General features: G+C 39.0%; 1 protein-coding gene across 2 annotated transcripts in view; it reads right to left on the bottom strand.

The window, feature by feature from the left end:
• Nucleotides 1-26,183, bottom strand: part of LOC129174162 (protocadherin-15-like) — a 177,590-nt gene that overhangs the window by 46,466 nt on the left and 104,941 nt on the right. For both annotated transcript variants that reach the window (XM_054765847.1, XM_054765837.1), the window contains 7 exons: nucleotides 23,824-23,952; nucleotides 14,789-14,908; nucleotides 14,532-14,717; nucleotides 12,103-12,339; nucleotides 11,900-12,016; nucleotides 5,855-5,995; nucleotides 5,043-5,155 (listed from right to left, as the gene is read on the bottom strand). In XM_054765847.1, the coding sequence (XP_054621822.1) occupies nucleotides 5,043-5,155; nucleotides 5,855-5,995; nucleotides 11,900-12,016; nucleotides 12,103-12,339; nucleotides 14,532-14,717; nucleotides 14,789-14,908; nucleotides 23,824-23,952 (1,043 nt within the window). The remainder of the gene's footprint in view (nucleotides 1-5,042; nucleotides 5,156-5,854; nucleotides 5,996-11,899; nucleotides 12,017-12,102; nucleotides 12,340-14,531; nucleotides 14,718-14,788; nucleotides 14,909-23,823; nucleotides 23,953-26,183) is intronic.

Below are 26,183 nucleotides of genomic sequence, written 5' to 3' on the forward strand. Positions count from 1 at the left end.
GTACTGTATCATGAGGCGTCAGCATGCAGCACCCTTATCTCCCTCTGCATGCACTTTAAAAAGTTGCTACTCAGATGTTGGGATGAAATACATGCCACATTTTTCCGTGTTGTTGTTTACAATTAACTCATCAGATGTAATAATGCTGGCTGAGCAGTTTGCGCCATACCGTTATTACAACATTGGTTCTGTTGCAGCTGTGTTGTGCATACTGTATACTATACTTGTCAATACATGGCAATGTGGTCAAAGAGAGTTATGTTTTTCTTTCCACTTTCTCGTGGACAGCCAATATGGATACAGAGCTAACATTTCAACTTCCATGGCACTAATCGAAATTACAGAGGAAATTCCCAATGCTATTGACCGCACAAATTGAGCAGCTGCAGTATTTATGGATTTAACAGAAGTGTTAATCACAATATCCTAATTACAAAACTAGAAAGATATGGAATCACAGGGTTAGTTTTGAACTGGGTTAAAAGCTGCTTAGCATACAGGAGGCAATATGTGAAGCTCGGAGAATTTACATCTACGAGCGGCATATATATCGTGCGGCGTACCCCAGGGGGCAATACTGGGACCAAAACTGTTCAATGTATATATAAATTACATCTGTAAAGTTACAAAAGACCTAAAGCTAGTATTATATGCAGTCGATACAACCACATTCTGCTCTAGAGATATCACACAAGAGCTAACTAAAAAAAATCACAAATGATTGCACTATCCTAAAAAAAATAGTTTGATAAAAACAGACTATCCCTGAACCTAAGTAAAACTAAAATAATGGTATTGGTAAGTGCAAAAAGGATACGAATAAGCAAATATAAATTGACAGGGTGAATGAAAATACATTTCTCGGGGTTATAATAGATGACAATAAGAAGTGGAAATCTCACATTAAAAACATAGGGGCAAGAAACACCTCAATACTAATCCATAAATGCCACTTATAGAGAACATACAAATCCTGTATTCCTAAAATCACAATTATTAAAATTTGCTGACTTGGTAAACTTTCAAACAGCTACAATTATGCATAAAGTAAACAATAAACTATTACCCAAAAATGTAAAACAATACTTTTCAACAAGAGAGGAGAAATATGACCTTAGGGAAAAATAAAACTTTAAAACACTTACATGCACGGAAAACACAAAAAACTTTCAGCATTTGATTATGTGGAATCAAATTATGGAACGGATTGAGCAAGGAACTCAAACAATACACTAACATGAGCGATTTTAAGAAACAGTACAAGCAGTTGATGTTCACAAAGTACAAGGAAGATACATACAATGCTACGTCTAATCACCATTACACTGACCACTAACTCTTCATTTCTGGCGAGTACGTACATTGTCTGTACTTATGCATTATCAAAGTGTTTCTGTCAACTATTAACCCTATTATAAGTTCTTATCTATTTGTTATTATCATTAAGTCTGCTATATAATTTCTGCGGTACGGCCGCACTGTTGTTGCTGTTGTGGCTCGACATATTACTCACGTCGAGGGTCACCAAATGTGATTCAGAATGAGACTGGAGTCGAGGATAAGTGGTACAAAGCGTTTATTCTCCACTAAACAACAAGTAACAACCACTTAACAACGCCTCAGTTGCTAACCACAATCACAGGACCCAAAAACAGAAGTTTGTGTGGAATCGTGCAATCTGCCACTATGAAATAACATAACGTGACTTTGGGCCACTTGATTGCATTTATTTGCATTTTTCCTTGTTTTTTTTTTTTACTAACTAAAAAAGTATCTGTTGCAATTTTTTATGTGACTTGAGTTGCAGGATTAGCCACAGTAGACAGCACTGACAACTGTATTTTCTATATTTATTATTTATTTAGAAGGAATTCGGTTATTTTTTGTTATTTATTTTAAATACACGTTCCACTTTCATCGTGTTATATTATATTGTTTAAAAATGACTGTTTTGGCTTAACTTTTTTTCTCTTTTCAATAAAGACATTTAATTTAACATAACACATAATTTAAAATAACACATTTTAGAGCTGTAATTACAATGCCGTCAAACCATGTTATTTTTGCCCAAAGTTATCATACTGTCAGAATCTCATACCGGCCCATGTCTTCTTCTATATAATGATGATATATACTGTTCACAAATAATAGCCTCTCTACAATTATTTGCCTTTTTGACAACATTGGCAATAATTATTTGCATCTGCGGTATGACAGGTAGGAAAACTCTACGCTTGGGAAGAAATTGTTTGTTGCCTGTTGGTTTGGGTGTAGAGATCCTACATAGGTCATGAATCCATCCATCCATTCATTCCTGAACAAACCATTAAAACACACCCACATCCATCAATTCACCGCCAAAAGACTGTCATTCTTCGCATAAGAAGAATTAGCAGGTGTAAAACAAATGTCTATCCTTTTCACAATATGAATTAATATTAGCCTTGCCCATGGCTGCCTGACTGTTGAAAACAGTCATCAGGCTGCATTAGTAAGCCCTTCACTGGTAAGCCTCCTCCTGTCCAATAATACCAAGATAATTCATTCAAACATGGCATTAGTGCAGTTACACACTGATCTGTAATGACTGAAAAATACGTCGAAAAAAGATGCAACCTCACAAAATGCTTTTAGATATGTTACATATTCATGACAGCTGCAGTATATGGCTGGATGATATCACTCCACCTCTCTCTCTCTCTCTCTCTCTCTCCTCTCTCTTTCTTTCTCTTTCTCACTCTGTCATATCGCCTCTAAGTGTTTTCTTCCTAAAAATAGAGAAGCGCTACAAGTGAAAGACACACTTGAACAGGTCAAATGTCTTTAACATCATGTACACTGACAATGACATGTCAATTACTTGAATAATGTCTATAGAACTGTCACTGGAAGGCATAGGTACATGATAAACTCATACACATCTCTATCTATGTCCATCTAAAGGGATTTTTTCTTTCATATTGCACCTGCCAACATTGAAAAAATGTCATGAGTCATTCAAGGGTCAAAATGCATGCCGAATACAACAAATACGTTCATGTGGGCAGGACTGATATTGCGACAGGAAGTAGATATGACAAGGCGCGAGGATCAATGCCCTCTCTGCAGCATCATCCGGAGAAGCCGAGATGGGCGTAGCGAAGGGAGGGGATCAATGTGGGCGAGCAGCAGGAAATAAGAGGCAGTCATTGAAAGATAAAGTCGTGTGAAGATAAGTTGTTTGCTTTCTGGCGCTCTGTGTTGGAATTTCATTTGACTTGTGTCTGAGATTTTTCACTCACTATCTGCCTACTGGAAGTAAAGTGACCCCATTGTTTATCATACTAGGTGGGCCCAAGCACGGTGAGAATAGTAAGGGTGTCTCCATACAATGTTTTAGCTTCTGATACAATAGCGATATTGATCCGATATCAACACGAATCATACATACTTTTATGACTTATTTTGTAGTGTGGAATGTTGGAAAAAGCTTGATCAAGTGATAATACTCAAACAGAAAACAACAGTCTGCTACAGTAGGTATGAGAAAAAACATTTACTTGTGCTTGTATGTGGGGTAAACCATTGGATTTAAGCAAAGTAGCATGGCGGATGGCAGAGGACAGCCAGCGAGCGAGAAATAATTAAGCCAACATTGCGGTCCAGTATGTGGAAACACTTTTACTTTTGCAAAGAGGGAGCTGTGCTAAATAAGTTGCTCGCTATTTGTAGGATATGTAAAGGTCAAGTAAAATACCACGGCAACACGAAAAATTTCTCCAACCACCTACTAAGATGCCATGGGATTTCACACAATGCTGCCTGTCCAGGTACCTCTTGCAGCATTCCTGCTGCAGCAGCAACGCAAGGTAATATCAGCTCTTATTGCACTTACTGTACTTTTCTGGAAAATGTATTGAATATTGAAAATGAGAGGAGAAAAGGGTAACCTCCTGTTAATTCAACCTGAAGTGTTGGTTGCACTTTATTCAAATAAAATGAATGTATTTGCCATTAATTGTTGTTTACTTGTTTGTTTATATCCATAAGTAATTCATACCTGATTCCCTGAAAATACCTGAAAAACAATGGGAATATAGGAAACTTCACCTGCACTGTCCAGTATCCAGGTATTTATTTCACAGTCACACTGGTTGAATTTTTGGCTAAAAATTTACTGAATCAATTTGATGGTACTGAATCGTTTCGGACCGTACCGTTCTAAATGAACCAATATTGTCCTTGAATCGTACCGGCAACCACGAATCATGATACGAATCAAATTGTTACTAAAAATTGTTACTAAAACCAATTGTGGTTACATCCCTAATTTGTTGTATTAAACCACCATTTGTGTGCCACCACTTGTGCATGGCAAGATTTTGCACTCAGCTTCAACGTCCTTTTACTGCTACACGGCTGGCATCACTCCTGCTCCTTGCTACTTGTTAGCATGCTAGCAAACACTGTTGTTGTGGTCACATGTGCTCTATATGGATGATGCTAATACGTGCTGGGGCGGAGTCAGGAATCGGCTGCTTGTATCGGAGTGACAATATCAGAGATTTGAGATGCAGGCCGATATAATCAGATATTTTAATTTTTTTTGCTGATACAAATATCAATCTCGGATCAGGGCATCCCTAACGAATGGTCCCATATTATATACTGTATATATTTTTTTAATAATTAAAAAATAAATTTAGCCTTGATGGTGGAATTTAGACAGTTTAAAAGTGTTTTATTAAGCTCTACTGGAAACACGCTGTTTTGTGTGTCTGCAGCTTGCTTATGAGCTGTGTTTGTTCACACCTGTCTCTGACAGAGTGTGTGTCTCCAAGAAGCGCTATTGTGCACTTTATCCACTTTTTACACTGCAACTCTGCACATGCCCAGCGTAATAGATGCCATATATCACATACAACAATGTAACATTAAGGAGTGGGACAGGAGGACACAAACATGAGCAACACGAGCATAGCGAGGTATGTGAGGTATGTGAATAATTGGTATTGAAAACAATGCCTTTCACAATTTGGCTGAGTTAACAAATGTGTGCCTACCTGTATTCTTCCTGAGTAAAGACTGGAATGACGGAGGGCTGAAGGACAGTGATCTCCACCAGCGTGGTGTTCTCCTTCATAGGCTCGCCGTCGTCATAGGCCACCACTACCAGCTGCAAAATGAGGGACAAGCATGTGGATTATATCAGTCCATGAAAGTACAAGAGGAAAATAACAGGAATTCTTGCAATTTAAAAGGAGAATCACTTACACCGGGTTGAGAATGAGTGCATGTCCCAATGGGGTGCTTATTATTTCCTGCTTAACTTTGCTTCCCTTAATTAACTGGGGGGTAATTGCTGAGGACCGCACCCAAAGGGGATTGGAATGAGAGCCAGACCTAAATATCTCATCAAAGACTTGTTTGCGCTCCCTTTTGGAAAGTGATCAATAGCTTCTCATACTGTAATACTGTAGTTTAGCTGCTAACGAGGCACCATATATTTATTTTTTTTTAAACTTTGAACCAAACCCGCATACACATCATTGGTATAATGTGACTGTGTGTAAGAAAACCTCTGGGGATGTTATATCCATCATAATCACACATTTCAGGGGCTGCTTGGTTTTGTAGGAGCCACTGTGAGCCAGTAAGATAAAATTAGACGCCTTCAGAGAATTTTGAATCCTTATTGTGTTAATTAAAACCCAGTGTAGAGATGCAATTAGCATAGTCCCAAACCCCCACTCTGGGCAAACACTTGGGAAAAGGAATGTGATAAGATAACTGTGCTCCAGTGAAGTGGGTAGGGATAGATGCTGAACAAAGACAAATGTGAAATAGCATTGCACACAAAACACTGGATACTTACCCTGAACTTGAGGTTGGGCTCCTCGTTGAGATTCACTCTGGTCACAACGTTTCCCGTCAGTTCCTCTACTTCAAATATACTGGCAGAGTACGAATAGGCCTCCTGGTCCACTTTGTAGCGCACAAGACCAGCCGGGGTTCCCTGTGGAGACAGCAGAGCACAGCTCAGAATGAACATTGCCGTCAGAAAGCAAGATAGTCTTGCTGCCAGATGTCTGCAGAGTATGGTAAAATTCAAAACACAATGGAGTAATGATACAGTAGATCCCTGCTTTCACGGGGGTAACGTTCCAGGAATGGCAAAAATCTGCGAGTAATTGATACGCCCATAAAAATGTATATTTTTGACACACGACTCGCTTCCCCCTCCAAACCCTCCTGCTAGCTTGACATTCTCAAGCTTGACTGTTGTAATTATCACTGTAATTTACGATGTAGAAGCTGCTACTTTTTTCTCACACTTTGAACCCTGCGGCTTGTACAGTGATGCGGCTAATTTATGGTCACGCTCTAATCTTGCGATATCTCGTATATTTCAAACGTCATTTTGCGCTTCATGGACACACCCTAATCATGGAAAACATGAAGAAATGCATATGATGTAGCTTTCAAGTTAACAGCAATCAATCTAGCAAGTTTTGTTCAAGACTGACAGTGGTTCCTGACAGTGTGGAGCAGTGTCAAAAAATCACCGACGGGTTTCAAAAGGCTGGACTGCTGTGTGATGAAGAGGACAGCACAAGCTCAAGGGCTAATTTGCCTTGAGATGAAAGTGACACCGAGAGCGACAATGAAAGAGAGCGAGACGGACAAAGTGTGTGATGAAGGAATTATGAGGCTGTTCAATTCTAACACTGAGGAAGAATGCAGGAGGAATATGACAGCGATGAATGACTTTTCTGTTAGGCTACTGTTTAAACAGCTGTGGTACTCACACTGTTTAGAAAAAACTTAAAATATCTTTCAGTGTAAATTCTTCCTGTGTACTAAATATCCCATTACGATGTGAGTCCGGAAATTACGGTAGAATAGATTTAGCTCCAGAACGCTCTCCTTCTCGCTTCATTGCCATTGCTCACTTGCCACAATCTAGGCAGATTTGAAAATATATAAGCCGCACTGGACGATAAGCAGGTACTTGTGCTGGTGCTGGTACTTGTATTGTATATTTCCTAGCTACCTTTTGAGTGTTAAGTTGCTGTGTGATGAGTTTAGCATTTTTTTCTAAGATGACACCGTGCGTCAGACTTTTATATTGACTAATAACATCCTGCGATATCCAGTGGGTTGACAAGATCGTCGTGAGTTCACTGATAGCTTGTGATTGGCTCCTGCCAAAGAAAGAGCTACCGTTTCCTCACTGACTCACAAGCAGCACAGTATTTAAATGATTAGTAGCAGTTCTGAAGTAAAGGAGATTTCATGAGATTACAACTAGCCATAAATTACCTACACTGCTGTACAAGCCTCAGGGTTCAAAGTTTAAGAAAAAAGTAGCGGTTTATAACCCGGAAATTACGGTAGTTGAAATATATTCAGTATATTCAATAGAAGTGATATTGAGACAATAGTGACAAAATGTGCACATGACACCTTATTTTTTTAAAAATTAAAAATAATAAAAATCACAAGCTACATTTCAAGAAATATTTGCTTGTTATTATTATAATTCTGACAATTATTATTAGGCACACCATGACTGGTGGCAACATTGATTTTCATGCATTGTTTTTTCTTCTGTGCTTCACATTCAAGGTCCTCAGGCCAAAAGCTGGCCGCTTCTCAAAAACTGCTGTAAAAATTTTATGTGTTAATATTTTTTTTCCACTTTCACCGAGTCGGCCTTTTAAATTAATTTTTTGCCTTTAAGATACAAAAAATATTTAAGTATTTGGGGAATTAAACACTTATGTTTGGATTACTTCACTGTTTTTTAAATTTAACAACTGTATAAATGAAAGTAAAAATACACACACACACTTTTTTTTACATATGCACTTGGAATGGTGTAACATTAATAGAAACATGCTTTTATCATTTTAGCAGCAAGGTTTCCTTGCAGAAAAACGGTTAACGTGAGAAAGTACGCTGTATGCTTTGAAATGGAAAAAGTAGTGCCATCTGGTGGGACAGCGTAAAAAGAAAATCTTATATCTTTAAATCTTATAATACTGAACTGCATTAGTTTAATGTTAAGATAAATGTGGGTACAAAATTGCCTTGACAATGGGACATTTTTGGTCACGAGGAACAAATGTGTCGCTTTTTTCTGCAGAGTTAACCCTGACTTGAAAATAAAAAGCAGAATGAACAAAATGTGTCCAGGATCACTTAAAAGTAGGGCTGTCAAAAATAGCGCGTTAACGTTGCTAACTGATTTATTTAATTAATTATGTTAAACATTTTTTGCGTCATTACCTCATGCACATCATGTCAAGCTACATCTCTCTGTTATGACAGCAGACGGAGTCACAATAGCGTCCCCACAGGGTCACATAGAGTCTGCCGCTCTTTAATAACTTTATTCTGACATGAACACGTCAGCAGCAGTGCAATTCCAATACCATATATGCACCTCCAACTTACAAACACATCTTCAGTACTCTTCGGATCGACATGTCCTCATTGTCACTAGACTACAGCGAGGTGCGTTCACGGACACTCTGAAAAGTAAGTGGTTATTCTTATTTCTCACTAAAGTCACTCTTACTGCGGGAGTACAATTTGCTGCACGGAAATCTCACAAAATACAGCTACGCTCAAAATGTGAATTCAACTTAAGTTACGTGGTGTCTTTGAACGCAACCCTTCATGGCTCATAATAACGCCATTAAAGTCTGATTCAAATGTTATGCTACTATTAAAGAGACAAGCATTTTCAGACATTTTCAGACGTGTGTGCTATCTTTTAGCTTGATTTATATTTTCAGTTTATTTAGAGCTGTTAAAACACACAATATATATATAAATGTGCCATGTCATTTATCTTTTTGTTCATAAAATACAGCAAAAATGGGCATATTCCACACATAGTGGCAAATGGTGATTAATCATGATTAATTAATTTAAAAACTGTAATTAATTTGATTATATTTTTTAATCATTTGACAGCCCTACTTAAAAGTTCAACTAGCTGCACAATGCCATGGCTTCATCATGTGGTTTTTTACATGAACACACTAAAATGCGTATTAAAGCATTAGGATGAAACTGCAAGGTCTCCTAAAGCCATTGGCTTTATAACATCCATCTTTGTGAAATGCCGGTGATTTTACAGCCATGCGACAAACTGCGCAAGTACTTGAGCTGTCTGTCATAAGCCCTGATGAAAGTGTGCTGAGTCAGCAGAAGTTGAGAAATAAATTTGAAGGCTGCTCGGTATAAATGACATAAACACCTACATACACAAGTATATGTATCCGGGGGGCTGTCAGCCTGCTATTCACTTCCTTGTCGGAGCACGGGGGCGCAGCTTTATTGCGTCTTGCTGACAGAATATTGTTCCTTTTTGACCTCTGAGGGAACAGATTGATGCTAAAGCTGCAGCGTGAATCAATGTAGCTGATGAAGGCTGACAGGAAGCACGTCGCTTTAAGAGAAGATTGCCACCTTAAATCGGCTTAAGAGCCAACGACGTCCGTGTAAAGATTGAGCACATGATAATTTACAAAGGAGTATAGGGAAAGCAAAAGATTTAAAAAGAAATGTTAGTACTATTTATGTACACTATCAACTTTATTCTTCTAACTGTACAACTTTCTTCTTTAATCTTGTGACATTGCAACTTTTTCTTGAACTACTAAGATTATATTATTGGAAATGTGCTACTTTTGTGACGACTATTTATAGTTTGTAACATTATGACTTTGTAACTCTTTAAGTTTTTTCCCTTTCCAACTTTATTATCGTAACGTTACAACTTTTTTCGTGTCATATTACTTGATTTTTGTAACATTCTGACTTTACTCTTGTAAAAGTACAACTTTTTGTTTATGTTTTGTTTTTTTTCCCGTCAGGTTATGACTGTTTTTCCTCAATATTATGTCATTTCTCTAATATTACAGGGTGACTTTTCTCGTACTATTTAAACTTCATTTAGCAACACCATGAATGTTTTCTCATAATATCACTTTATTTCGATTTGATTCTGACTTTGTTCCGACTTTATTACTTTTATTATTATTTATATATTATAGTTGTCCCTTGCCACTTCGCGGTTAAAATTTCACGGTTTCACTGTATCACAATTTTTCAAAAATGTATTATTGTGCGAGTGCCCTCAGGGCAGCATGCTAATGTTAGCATGTTAAAATTGCTATCATGCTAACATTAGCATTGTAGCATTTTTAACCTAGACCCTTTTTCAAACTTCTACCATTCGCACATTTCTCAAACGATTCATACCATTCCACCATTCTTTCATCTTAATTACTGTAATTTCCTTTGTCCTTAATTACGCCACTACTTCAACAATAAATCGTTCTGCACAATTAAGGATATCTATTTTTCCCAAAAAAAAATTGACATTTTGTCCATTTAACATTTTTCAACCAAAACTAACAATTCCAACAATGACTCATGTTTTTTTGTTGTTGAAAACAGCCTATTATTAGTCAAAACATATGCATATTGAAGCAAATGTTACATATTTTTTGCCTAAACTAAGCTTTTTCAAGCATAAAAATGCCCCAAGTAACTAAAGTACAAATATAAGGCATTCGAAAGACGCATTCAAAGATGACGCAGTATTCTACACTAGTCACTAGGTGTCAGTAATGTTAGTGGAATGTTCGGTGAGACACAATCACCAGACTTGATCACTGGAACAACAGACTTCTATTGCAGGTTTGAATTATCTCACAACAAGCACAATAATGTCTAATAAAAATCCCTAAGAAAAACACGGGCCACTCTTGGGGCCGTAACCCACGGGAAGCTGAAAATTAACATACATTTCAACACACACGAGCGCCAGTCTTATTTATGTCTTAAATGGTTTATTTACTGTTATTATGGCTACTATATTGGGTAATACGAGTGTAAAGATGACTATAGGGGCGTTGTAAATATTAAAAACTAATGCTAATGTTAAGAACTAGGGGTGTCACAAGCTCTCGTGTCAGAAGATCTTGCGAGATTAAATCGTGACAGGATTTCTCCTTCAGAAAAAAAAATGCCTCATGGGCACTAGACCTGGAGCAATAATAAATTAATTAAACACAATGAATGAAAATAAACTTGATAATTTTGCCGGCCTTAATATGTATATTGCCAAGTGCATATGTTTCTGTTTTTTTTCATCTGTCGCCTCCAAACAGGCAGGAAGAGTTTTATCTCTGTGCATTGGTTTCAGCACCTTGGCGTGTTTGTTCCATAGAACAACGGCATGCACGGAGTGAGCCCTTTTGTCAGTCATACAATGGTGGTTGTGTGGATGTGGTGCCAGTACCATATACACTCCTTTTTACTCATACTATTGCAACCTTATTCTAATAACACTATTGCAATATTGGAAACTTTTTTGGAAATATTAATTTATTGTCATATGCTTTCAGTGATAGTCCATCATAATAATGGTGTGGATCTACACCATGGACTGGAGGTTGTTCTGTATTTCTGTCCTTTGTTATTAATATTCATTTAAATTCATTATGAAGGATATTTCATTTCCTGAGTCTTTTTAAGAAGAGAGCTTTTATTGAGTATGCCACCGCCTTTCTTTGCAGCATTTAAATCAAGGGTAATGTGACTCAGCAGATGCTTTGAACCAAGTCAGAACCTTTTAAACCTGAGTTTACCACCGCCTAACTACCGCATGGCCCATAATGGAAGCATCTAGTGTGATTTAACCTTGCCAACAAGAAGCATCGGTGCTAAAAGCCCAGCTGATGTACCAGAAATTGTTACCCTGGGAGCCTAAAAAAATAACAACAAACAAGAAAAAGTGGAAGCGCACACGGGAGGGATGACAAAAATCATTATCTTCCATCATTCCCATGCACAATGTGCCAGAGAACAGCGATTTGATTGAATAGCAGGAGCTCACTGCTGGGTCAGAGTCGCTGGCCGTCACCGTGGTTACGACAGTCCCCTTTATGGCGTTTGGGGCGACCATGCCGCGGTACACTGGTTGGCTGAAGACTGGAGCAAAGTCATTGACGTCCTGCAGAGTAATGAACACAACACAGTGTGCCACAATGTGTCAACCATGCAAACTTGATTCATGCAAGATGAGTGAAAAAAACTCACCGTGATGGTGACAGTAACAGAGGCCAGGCCTGGAGGCATGCTCCCGTCAACATCCAGGGCCTCCACAGTGAACACGTACGTGGAATTCAAGGCAGTCAGGGCCTCAAAGTCCAGAACTTTCCTCACCGACAACTCTCCCGTGATTGGGTTGACGCTGAAAAGCCGAAGGAGCTCCTTACTGGAGTCATCAGTTCTAATGCGGTAGGTGAGGTTTGAGTCCAGATCAGCATCGATGGCCTAAAAAGAAATAACAAAACCGATGACAGAATGGGACCATAATGTCCCCATAAGGACGACATAAGCATCTCGCTCATTAGCCTGCATGCTTTCAACACCTGCAGTAGTCAGTCTTGTGAATTCCTTCCCTTTGTTATGGTCTTACTACAAGAAAATTATTCTACCTGGATTCCTCACATGAGCACTATTAAAAGTATTTCTAGAACTGTCTACGAAGTGTCAAAGTTGCATCAAAATGCTAACAATATTATGTGGTCAGCTACAGAAAAAGTAGGGATGCATGATAATTATTTGGCCGATATCAGCAAATGATGACATCATACCGATAAATCCGATAACATTAAAAATAGCTCAAATAACCGATAATTTTAAAAAAAACTACCCATTGGGGCAAGATTACCTGTACAGTGCGGGTGAGCAAACCAAGCGCCTTTTTCTCCTGTCTGCGACATTAACGGCCTGTCGTAACTTCCCCTGAGCTCACTTGTAAATAAACATTCACTTTGAGAGGAAGGACGTTGTACCAAATGCTCTGCGATGAGGATAAAGACACCCGTCGAGCACACAAAAAAACCTTATTAGCCCCCTGAAACGCCAGTACCGCGGCGTTTGACAAGTGCAAAAGGTTTGCCAGAGACCTCCATGGCGTCACACCAGCTGCTCGTAGCGTGTGCCCGAATACCTGGCTGGGTCATGCCAGGCAGCTCCTCCCGCTCTACAGTATACTCTGGTTCTCCTGACCTCTTTAGCGGCACACCGGCTGCTTCAAGCATGTGTCTGAATATAGTGCACTTTGCTGGGCCACAGCAGGTGGCTCCCCCCACTCTACATTGTGGTTCTCCTGATAGTAGCGACGTGGTAATAATGTAGTAATATCATGATATTTGATTAGGACAAATCAACAGGTATAGTTGTTCAAATCCAAATTTCTTCAAGTCCTTCTTACCTCCAGGTGTGCACAAACTACAGTTACATTTAAATAAATATCTGTAGAATAAAGCAAAAATAATAATAATAACAAATAGTAGTTTTGAGCTGGTATTTAAAAATTGCTTACAATGGAGAAGCTACAAAGCACGTCATTTGACCTTCGACCTATGCTACCGGAGCTGTCACGTGACTTGCAACTGCAGATGTGACATTTGGCTTCTTGTCTTATGTCAGATACCTTTTAAAATAAGTTATCTGCTGTAAAGTTTTCTACTGCAAAGGTGACTTTATAATAAAAACAAAAGCAGGCTTTGCTACACATCTTAAATAAAGCCCTGTCAACAATCTGTCACTCAGCTCTCCTGTTCCACTCCTTAATCTGATGTTGTTGTATTTGGGATATGGCAACTACTTAATGCTCTGCTGTTTTTACAAATCTCCTTCAAAAACACTAGTCGGCGAGAGGCGGGGTACAGCCTGGACTGGTCGCCACATAGACAAACAACCATTCACACTCACATTCATACCTATGGACAATTTAGAGTCGCCAATGAACCTAACATGCATGTTTTTGGAAAACCCACGCACGCACGGGGAGAACATGCAAATTCCACACAGATATGCCCAACAGAGATTCGAACACAGATCTTCCCGATCTCCTGACTGTGTGGACAACATGCTAACCACTAGGCCACTGTGCGGCCGGTTTAGCTAAATGAACCTGCCTTGTGTATATGCCCACCGCTTGACAGAGGACAGTTTTGTTAAAAAAAAAAAGTAGTTTTTGTTGCACATCTTAAATAAAGCCCTGACAATAATCTGTCACTCAGTTCTCCTGTCTCACTCATTAATCTTATGTTGTTGTATCTTATATATGGCATATATCTGAGGCTTTGCTGTTTTTAGAAATATCTTCTAAAACCAGTAGTCAAAGATCATCTATAATGCTCAGGAGTGCTCTGCTGGTTTTAGGAATCTGCTGCAAAAACACCTTCAGCTAGATGAACTTGCCTTGTGTGTATGCCCACCACTTCACAGAGGATAGTTTTGTTAAAAAAAGGCTTTGTTACACATCTTAAAACAAAGCCTCTGTCAGCCAGCTACAGACATGGGAGTTGTAAGTTTGATCATTTTGTTTTTCTTCACACACTCAAACACAGCTCATTAGCATTAAAGCTACAGACCCACAAAATGGTGTGTTCCCAGTATATGAGCTACAGGGCTAACAACAACACAACAATTAGTATTTAATTGTTAAGCACCTTCAGCTGTAGAATAACTATATCTTTGGGGCTGTTCTCTGCTAGGTTGATGTTGTACGTTTGCTGGCTAAACACGGGGCTGTTGTCGTCCACGTCCAGGATAGTCACTGACAGAGTCAGTCTGGACCGCCGCGGGTCCACGGCACCGTCCCAGGCCTCCACAATCAGAAAGTAGTGACCCTTCACCTGTGGCGTGGAGAAAGAAGTTGTAACTATGATGCTGTGTATTGGAGAGGACTGGGTATCTGGTAATGTACCTCTCTGTCCAGCGGCACCGTGGTTCTGATGTCTCCGGTGGCGTTGATGGAGAAAAGGCGCTGATGGTTTACCAGTCGATAATGAACCTGACCGCTCGCGCCCAGATCTGGATCGGTGGCCTGGAATACATCAGGGATACATGAAGGTGAACACCTAACTCCGCCACTATGAGGGAGCAAAAACAGCTTCATAAAATGTGATGTCGCTTTATAATGGAAGCATGGTTTTATTCTATTATTCTAGCAGTGCTCTTTTCAAGTATTTAAAGAGTGATATAAGTGATCGAAGGGAAGTGCTAGAATTTGTGCTAGGAAGATCTTTCTTTGTTTATTGGTACATGTTCTATTATATTGTGCCCTGCACTGGATGTCTGTGTTTTGGACAAATCTAGTTGAGTTTTTATTATTCACTTAAATTATTTGTTAGATATTTTTACATATTTTCATTTTTATTTATTTTTTTACAAATTTCCTTTTTTAAAAATACTGGATTATGTCTGTGCTTGATAAATCTACTTGTGTTTTTACTATTAAATTCTATTTCCATGTATTTAAATCTTTAACTTTTAATTTATTTTCAATATCTTTTTGGATTTCCCTCTTTTAATAAATTTTATATACCTATTTTAATTGAAATTTGTATTTGTTTTTTTTATTGGGTTAAACATCTACAAAAATAAATAAATAAATACTTTAAAAATACAAATCTAAGCAAAATGTGCTGTGAATGCAAGGTTTAGGCAAAACAAATTAAATCCCCATCTGATCCAGACGGAAATTACATTTAATAGTCTCAGACATTTAAGTATTTGAAAAATCTCATTTGATCAGGTTGCAATTTGTGATAGTACTTCAATTAGTAACAAAAAGACTGGATTCAAGGGAATACAGTGACAGCCGTTTATAATCATCTCCTGTTCTACACATTTTCCCTTTTGTGAGTCAAACAAAAAAAGCAAAATGGTTTTCTTTCTATTGTTCTAAAGATGGCTTCGCAGGAATCAAACACGCTTTCTTACCGGTAGTAATTGTTCAAACTTCAAACGTCTAAAGTTAATGAGACGGAGATTCAATTTTCACTCTGGGAGGCAAGGAAAAAGCACTGCGATGTCTTATTTCCTTTCTTTCGCGTTTCAGTCCCGCTCGCCTGCAGTGAACGACCAGGTGCCATCTGTGAGCCAGGGTTGCTTTCATCCCATGCGAGGGCTCACCTTGTGCCATCATCAAATTTTAATTATTTGGTTTGTGTATCCCCGCGACCCTAATGAGGATGAAGTGGTATAGAAAATGGATGGATGGATGGGTTTGTGTACCTGTCTTTATTTCACATTTTCATTAATTAATGGGGAAATTAATCCTTTTTTCACATTATAATGAGAGAGTGAATGGGCAATTCAATACATGATTTCACATTTTAATGAGTGAATGTTCAATTTAATAATTTTTTTCACATTATTATGAGTGAGTGAATGGGCAATTTAATCAATTATTTTGCATTTTCATGAGTGAATGGTGAATATAATAAATTATTTCCCATTTTAATGAAAAAATGGACGTTTAAAAAATAATGTCACAGTTTAATGAGTGAATGGTCAATTTAATAAATTATTTCACATTAATGAGTGAATGGACAATTTTATAATTAATTTCTCATTTTGATGAGAAATTGAATACATTATTTCATATTATTATGAGTGAGTGAATGGACAATTTATGATTTCACACTTTAGTGAGTGAATGTTTATTTTGTTTAACGTTTATTGTATATTTATTTTTGGAACACACAAAAAAACGTCCATATGAAGCAAGACATGAAGCAACTTTGCAGGAGTTGAAACTTTTACAGATAAATTTAGCAAAGCCAGGGTAATGTGTGCAAATGTGATATACGGACAGTTATCTTTCCCTGTTAAGAATTTATAAAGGGACAGATGTCCAATCTGTTATATGGAAGCATTGCCATCCATAAAGCTTACGTGCCTGCAGGGTGGCATTAAACCCTTTTAAAGAGCTTGCCCGCTACGCCGCCTCCCTGGCGTAATTACATCGTCAGACAGTTAAAAGGCCACAAACAACAAAAGGATTAATGTCTCTGTTGCCAAAGTTGTTGACAAAAACGCTCATTGTAAAAGCTGTGACAGCCTCCCAAGTAAACAGGGAAGCAGCCTTTACCAGAAGCCCCCGGTAGTTTGCTAAATAAAACATTTTGCCCGTCACATTTGTGCGATTATGACGCTAACAAATGAGCGCATGCAGCCAGGTGTTGCGACAGCGTGGGAGTCCTTTACTACTCTGCATGCAGATGAGTTCTGTGACAGTGTTGCACTCATGCAGTTTTACTATTCAATGTATAAATCAGTGCCAGACCACTTTAAAGGAATCAAGCGTGGATGCAGTGAAGTAGAAGGAAGTAAACCATCCAGCTGGGGGCCAATTAGCGGCCATCTTTTATTACATCTAACAAGTGCCACAAGATGTGGCTAATTTATTTATTTAGGTTCTGCTTCCTTTTTTATAATTCATTTATCATTATTTAATGAGTTATGGCTTAGTCTATAGTATATAACAGTGCTTCTCAAAGAATGGGATGAGATGTCGAGGGGGCGCAAGGGGTTAACGTTGGTGTCTACTTGGTAGCTCAGCCAACAGGTAACAGGTTATCAAAGACTGCAGTTGAATTCTTTTTCAAAACCTTTACTTTGAAGCAATACAAAACCCAACATACTGAAATAAAGCATGTCAATTATGACATAAGATAACAATTCATTTCTCTGTGATGTTCAACGTAAACAAAACACATTTAAAGTAATGCGCTAGCTCGATGCAAATTTACATTGGAAATCCCATATACTCGCTAGCAATTAGCATTAGCGATTTCCATGGTGAGTTTGAACACCTCCAAATATGACAACTAATTTTACATTTAAGTGTACATTCCACTTAAACAGATAATAAGTAGGGCTGTCAAATGATTTAAACATAAACAAAACACATTTAAAGTAATGCGCTAGCTCGATGCAAATTTACATTGGAAATCCCATATACTCGCTAGCAATTAGCATTAGCGATTTCCATGGTGAGTTTGAACACCTCCAAATATGACAACTAATTTTACATTTAAGTGTACATTCCACTTAAACAGATAATAAGTAGGGCTGTCAAATGATTTAAATAATTAATCAGATTAATCACAGGTTTTAAATTACTGACGAAATTAATTTAAATCACATTAGCAACTATGTGTGAAATATACCCATTTTTACTGAATTTAATTAAGAGAAAGGTCAATGACAGGACAGGATTATGTATATATTTGTGTGTATTAACAGCTCCAAATGAACTGAATATGTCAATCAAGCTAAAAGATCCACACAGTCTAAAAATCTGTCTGTCAAACACTAGTCTCTTTAATAGTAGCAGAACATTTGAATCACACTTTAAACCGTGTTATTATGAGCAATGAGGAGTTGTGTTCAAAGACATCATTTAATTTAAGGTGAATTAAATCTTTTCAGTGTAATTTCCAGCATACTTAAATTGTACATCTGAATGAACCCTTTAGGCGCCAGAGTTTTTTTCTAGAAAAGATTCGGTTTTGATATTACTATTTCAAACAGTTGTAGCGTGAAAATGTTTAGAGATAAAGATAAAGATATGACCCAAAGTTTGTGATTTGCATACAGTATTATGACATCACCAGTCTCAGAAATTGTCAGATGCCTGTCTCCACACCCAACAAGCTCATCAACATGTCTGATCCACTTGTGGTACTCTTCCTCATCTCTCACACAAACACAGCCATTATCATCATCATTTACAGCGGGATCTTGAACACCACTGCTGCCTTCTCCACTATTAGAAGTGTATTTCCTGCCGCACATTGCACGTGACTGTCTCTAGTTCCGCATTTTTTTATATATACATTCCCGCTACTCCTCACCCCCCCCCCACCATAACGGTGTTTTGGCCACCCGTCCTACACGCAGAACACAGCGAAGCTCCAAAATGTGCTGCTTTGTGGACTGCCATAGCATGCAGCCGCGCTTCCGTGTAGCGGCACTTCAAACTCACTTTAAAATCCTTATGAGTTACGAAGTGAATGATAGCAATATCCAATTCATGTTTTTACATGCACATCCCTGTGAATTTGCCATTTTTTTCTCTGTTTTGAGATACACACTGAATTTGCCGTCTTGTTTCAATGTTACAAATTGAGTTAATAAACTTAACTTGAGAACCAGTGGGATATACAGAAGTACCTCATTTATCACGATTAATTGGTTCCAGACCCGACTGCAATAAGTACATTTCTGCAAAGTAGGATTCCATATTAATAAATAGAATATTTTCGTAGTTAAAAGCAGAGAAAACCTGTTTATGACTTTCAATACACGTTTTTTAATGTTTTTTTTTTTTTTTAATTAGAGCCTTGTAGACATCACATAACACTCCTATAGTCACCATAGATGACTAGTGACCAGAGTACTACATATAACTTGTCTTCCAATATTTTTTACTAATAATACTAATAACTGAATCACAAAAAAGCGATCATTTATATTTATAATATTTTTAAAAAACGGAATATTGTGAGGGTGTGATGTTAGAACCGCAGTTTAATGTTTATGAAACATTCTGTTTTTTTTTTTACACAGCTCAACACAACATGGACCTCAATGTACTGTATAAAAAAAACAAACACAATGTACAACAAGTAGACACTGGTAAGGTAAACTGTCCATCACTCAGATATCATTCTCTTCATAATATAATCTCACGAAATATATGTAATTGTGACTAACATTACAAATAAAGCGTCTGTGTAGGCTCTCAGTCGTACAGGAGTTGTCCATCGAGGGAAAGGCTTCTTGAGACGTCATCAAGCATTAGCTTAGTTTCCCCAATAGTTTCCCCAATGTAGAGCACTACATTGGGGAAACTAAGCAAATGCTCCAAAAAAGGCTTTATCAACATCGCAGGGACAATTCTAGTGGTCCTCAATCAGCAGTACATCTACACCTTAAAGCAACCAATCACTCTTTTCAGGACAGCAAAGTAAAGATTTTGGCCAAAGAAAACAGATGGTTTGAAAGAGGAGTAAAGGAAGCTATTTTTGTCAAACAACAGAACCCATCATTGAATCGGAATGGTGGTTTGAGGTTTAATTTGGACCCTGTGTTCAGCAGGTTACTGAGACCAAAACCCACAGCTCTTCGTCATGCAAATGAGGTGGAGCCAGGGCCGAGCCAGAACAATAGATGCTAACGAGCCACTATCAGAGTCGTTCATACCCAACTACAGGGAGCTACAATTCCCTTTTATCGGAGGTGCTAATGGCAGGAGAGGATTATACCACTACTCCGCCCAGGCTTAGTGTAAGGAACCAATAGGAGGAGGGTGTTGGCACACCAATTCCGCCCACTCTTACTGTATTTAAGGCCTAGGCTACCAGCACTTGTTAGTTCGCTGACGAAGCTCTTTGGATGAGGAGCGAAACGTCCGACACCTTTTTCACAGAAGTACAGATGACGTCTCAAGAAGCCTTTCCCTTGATTACAAATAAAGGTTTGCAAAAACACCCAACAACTAAATGAAATGAAAACAGGGTGTTAGAAAAATAAATATTGACAACTTACAAAAAAATAAAGCTCTCAAGTAGTCAGTAGTTTCCAAAGCTAAGACTGCACCCATATACTGTAGTGCAGCATATGGACTGTAGTGCTGCATATGGACTGTAGTCCATATACTGTAGTATAGCTTATACTTCACTTCCATACACTTTTTTACAGAGACATAACACACACATATACACACACACTCTTTTACACACACTTTATCACACTTTTCTTAATTCCACTTCAATGACGTGGAAGTATGACACCGCGGGTCAACTTGCAACTTTTACTTTGTTATCGTTGACAAACACATTAGTTCAACCACAAATGCGAATAAAGTGGGAAGATTCACCACTGTTCCATGCTTTCCATTTGTAGACAATTTGTGGACAATCGCTCCCAAAGCTTTAGAAATAGTTTTATAACCTTTTCCACACTGATAGATCTCAATTACTTTTTTTTCTCCCTCAATAATAAAAAGTTTAATTTAAAAACTGCATTTTGTGTTCAGTTGTGTTGTCATTGACTAATATTTAATCATAAGTTTGTTGTTGTTGTTGATGATCTGATACATTTAAGTGTGACAAACATGAAAACAAATAAGAAATCAGGAAGGGGCAAACATTTTTCATACCACTGTATAAAGTGACAAAATGTCTATATATTGAGACATAAATGTATAGGTATGTATACTGTACAATATTGGCAAAAATGTCTATACTGGATATCAGGGGTCTCAAACTCGCGGCCCGCGGGCCATTTGCAGCCCACCAAGTCACATTTTGCGGCCCGTGACTTGACAGGAAAGACTACTGTAAATGCAGCCCGCAAGGTCTAAGTTAAGCCAATGATGCTCACATGGTGAAAGCATAATCTACCACGGAACTAAGAGTGTGTCACGATAACGATAATATCTATAATATAGATACAGTAGTACCTCGCATAACATAAACCTCCTTTTACGTAAATTCCAGTGAATGTAAAGAATTTATGTAAAGTTTTTGCATCGTACTACGTAAGGAATTCCATATAACATAAAGCGTCAAGTTGGTGCAAGCGACAGAGAGACTAATGGAGTATACTTGGTGACGCCTTCTGGCTTCACGCTCTCATTGGCTGATTATCGGGGCACCGCCTACGCTCTTATCTCATTGGCTGACTTATCCAGCACATCCAAGTTTGTGTGTGAGCTCCCTTCGCCCATAAACCCAATATGCAAGTCAATATGCATTTCTTTACACTTTACTCTTTACTTGCGTATCTTGCTTGCTGCTGTAACAAGTAAATTTCCCCGCTGTGGGATAAATAAAGTACAAATACAATACAATAAACTAGTTTGCACGCATTGAAATCTCTTCTTAATTTCATTACTTTTCTTTGTGTTAAAATTACCGTAGTCATGGGCCCTAAACCAAGTGTAAGTGAGAAGAAAAAAGGGAAAAGTTGTCGATCGAAAGGAAGCAGTAAGTTATCCACAAATTCTGATGCTTCATGCTCTATTATCGGGGCACCGCCTACGCTCTCATCTCATTGGCTGATGATCGGGGCACCGCCTACGCTCTCAACTCATTGGCTGACGTATCCAGCGCTTCTGTGTTTGTGTGTGATAGACAGGCTGCTCCCTTCAAACTCCCTTTGTCTTCGTAGTCGCCCTTAAACTAACTTAAACAATTAAGTTGCAAATTAAAATTTTGCACACAGCATTATCGTGTAGTGCGTGTGCGTTTGTCTGTTAGACCAGCTGACTCTTACACTCTTCAAAATATTCAAGTCCACCAAATATGGTGGACTATGAATATTTTGAAGGACCAAAATGGGTGAGTTTGGGAAGATCTTGGGACGGATTAGGCTATTTACATGTATTTTACGCTTCGTATAACATAAAAACCCTATAACATAAAGATTCTCGGAACGGATTATTTACGTTGTAGGGGCGTCTACTGTATTATCGTTATCGTGAGCCTTACTCCGAATACTTGATTAGGCCCAGCCTCACCCAGACTCTACCTCCAGTGGCCCCCAGGTAAACTGAGTTTGAGACCCCTGCTGTATATAGTGACAGAAATGTCTATCTATAAAGTATATCCTGCATTTGTTTACGGATTATATACCATGTTTGTCTTTTTTTTTTTACACCTGTATTTATTTATTCATTCATGTATTGTTGATATCTTATCTACTATTTATTGACTTTACTTTTTTTCTTCTTTCTTTTGCCTTCCTCCTAAACAAATAAAACCATGACCATGACTGTGAAGGTTGTATACTATTAGTAGTGTATTGAAATACACTACCAGTCAAAAGTTTGGACACACTTCCTCATGCTATTGAATGAGAAAACATCTCCAAACTTTTGACTGGTAGTCCGTAGTAATAATAGTAATAGTAGAATCATTTCAGTGATATAGAGCGATCCTTTTTATATACTGTTCTCTGCCTTACAGCAGCAGCATCAGCACACCAAGGTCAGGTCTATTCATTCTTCTGGAAATATGTTTAATCACTCGAGGTGCCGACCCCGGTTTGGAACCAGGCCCGGAGTCACACCTCGCACAGACCTGCTCTGGGAATTCACGCTGTCTCTTTAAGTGTAGATAATATCCCAGGATGGAAGGTAAGGACAACAATACTAGGTACTGCTTGGAAATAAATATGTGAGTGTGGGTTCATGCTGTATATTCTTGCAGGATACTATATTAGGAGCACTAAATGTAGTGTGTTCAGGAGGGTAATAATGTTTGAAACATGGATAAATCATATTTACTGCTATATTCACTACTAGCCATCAGTCATCTATAGACGTGGGAGATGCATATTTGATCATTTTGCTTGAATTCAGCGAATAGGCTAACCTAGCATGATGTTGCTGTTAAAATTTGACTGTAATGTTAGCACTTTAGCTCACAGCTATGCTAGTGTTGCTAATATTTGTGTCCTCCTGTCCCACCCCTTAATGTTACGTTGTTGTCTGTGATATATGACATCTATTACGTTGGATAAAAGTTAGTGTATAGGTAAAAAGTGAATAAAGTGTGCAATAATAATAATTGTTTCCAATTTCATGGTTAACATACATGGTTAAAAATGACGACTTTGAATACGCGCACTCCTCAAATTATGAGCAAACGCGCACAGACTTCTGATTATCATTACTGCCTAATTATAAATGTAATAAGTTTTAAGGAAGAGTTGCGTTGATGAACTCTGCTGTAAAAAGTAGCAACCCAATTTAATTAACCACGGGTAACAGTGAAACTGCTTGTGTTGGAGGAAGACATGAGAGTAATGATGTGTCGTTCTGTCTAAGCGGTGACCTTTTTCCGGTGGCACATACACGACTTGTGTGCTATATGACAGGAGAATTTTGGAGACTCTAGGTGCACACTGTGATTGTAAGCGTCTCTTTGTGCTAATTCTTACCTTGACGTGCCCAACGTAAGCCTGATCCTGCTCTTCAGTGACAGTGAGGTTCACCGGCAGTGAGGGATCGAACAGCGGGTCGTTGTCGTTAACATCTGTCACCACAATGTGCACGGTGGCGGTGGAGGTCTAAACACACACAAACACACACAGATGTGACGGTACAATTATAGTCTTGTCAGAGAGCATAAATCCCTTGCAAATTTAGAGAGAAATGAATATCCAGGTCCACAGTGTTATCTAAAGGCCCATTTTGCTTACTAATTACTGCCACTTAGGCCCAAGCGGCCCATTCCCTTCTGTGCCTGTGTGACAGCTGCTTACACTAAAATTAACTGCTTTCACGCCGCTACTGTGTGCGTCTCTCTGGACATGAAAAATGTATAATTTTTGTTTGAGGTGCATGATAGGAAAGAAAATGTGCGTTTCAAGGGGGTGATCAGACAAAGCTGGGTTTAGCGACAAAAGTGATGTGCAGTATGCCGGCAGCAGAACTCTCAATAGAACATAACTTTAAATTAACGACTACCCAAATCAAAACATTTAATTATTTCTAATCAATCATTCAACCACATTGCAATGACTATAAGCTACCAAAGGCATCTGTGACTAAAATAAACTTAAACATGAAAAACTGTTCATTTATTATTATTTAACATCTCATTTGTATTTATTTCATTTGATTTAATTTATTATTATTTAGTGTTGTATTGTTTTTTATCATCATAAAAAATCATCAGAAGACCCTATGAACAAACCTCAAGAGGAGAGATTGCACCTCGCCCGAACGTGGGATACCGGGGGCTCACCCTGGAGCCAGGCCCGGGGGAGGGGCTCGCAGGCGAGCGCATGGCCTTCCCCCGTGGCCAGGCCCAGCTGAAAGAAACCAACGGGTTCCCCCCCCCCCCCCCCCCCCATAGACCCACCACCTCCGGGGGCAAGCATTAGGGTGCAATGTGTTTTGGGTGGCGGTCAAGGGCGGGCGCCTGGGCGACCTGGTCTCCTCTGGTGGGGAAGGAGCCCGAACTTGTGCGAGAGGTTGAGACATTCTGACTAGACATAGGCGGACTCACCTTGACCCACAGTTTGGGTTATGGAATCAAATTCCTTGAGAGGGGCTGGATGGTCATTTTACTATGTCTACGAGTTGGGGAAAGGGCCCTGACTCTCATATGACAGTTCAGAGTACCCAGTCTTACTGGAGTCCAACAGTGGGGTGCTGCAGAGCACCCCAGCTGGTGACTCCGTAGTTCTACTGGCAGACTTCAACGCCGATGTGGGCAATGACAGTGTGACCTGGAGGGGCGTGATTGGGAGGAACGGCCTCCCTGATCTGAACCCGTGCAGTGTGATGTTACTTAACTTCTGTGCAAACCACAGTTTGTCCATAACAAACTCCATTTTTGAACATAAGGATGTTTACAAGTGCACTTGGCACTAGGACACCCTAGGCCGCAGGTCTATGATCGACTTTGTAGTCGTATCATCAGGATATCATTCAGGATATCGAGTCCGAATGGGCTGAGGCAGCTGTCAAGTTAAACTATAGTTAAAAGTGGTAGCGAGAATTAATCAATTCATGAGACAGGTGAAAAGCAAAACCAGTGGTTGAAAAATACTTTATTTTAAATTTATAAAAAAACGAAAGAAAAAAGAATGACTTTAAAAAGCCGAGTGAGGGGAAAAAAAATACATACAGTATATATATGCCAGTCGTGGCGGCAAGCCCCGAACCCAATGATGTACACCAGAGGTTGAGACAGCCGTCAAGCTGAAGAAGAAGTCCTATCGGGCATGAATGGCTTGTGGGACTTCTGAAGCAGTTGACAGTTACCGGCAAGCCAAGCGGCACACGGTTCAGTGAGGCCATGGAGCATGACTTTCGGTTGGCCTCAAAGAGGTTCTGGCAAACAGTCCGACGCCTCAGAAAGGGGCAGTAGTGCCCGGTCCATACTGTTTACATTGGGGACAGAAGCCTGCTCACCTCGATTGAGGATATGTCAGACGGTGGTAGGAAAACTTTGAGGTCATTCTCAATCCCACTGACATACCTTCCATAGAGGAAGCAGAGTCTGAGGTCACGAACGCGGACAGTTCGTGAGGTATTTGGGGTAGTCCAAAAGCTCCCCAGTGGCAAAACTCTGGGGATGGACGAGGTTCACCATGAATTCCTCAAGGCTCTGGATGTTGAGGATACGTCTCGTCAACATTGTGTAGAAGTTGGGAACAGTACCTCTGAATTGGCAGACCTGGGTGGTGGTCCCCCTTTTCAAGAAGGGTGACCAGAGGGTGTGTTCCAGCTATAGGGGGATCACACTCCTCAGCCTACCTGAGAAAGTCTATTTCAACATGCTGTAAAG

Source organism: Dunckerocampus dactyliophorus, chromosome 2, assembly GCF_027744805.1.
Source record: "Dunckerocampus dactyliophorus isolate RoL2022-P2 chromosome 2, RoL_Ddac_1.1, whole genome shotgun sequence".
NCBI lineage: Eukaryota > Metazoa > Chordata > Actinopteri > Syngnathiformes > Syngnathidae > Dunckerocampus > Dunckerocampus dactyliophorus.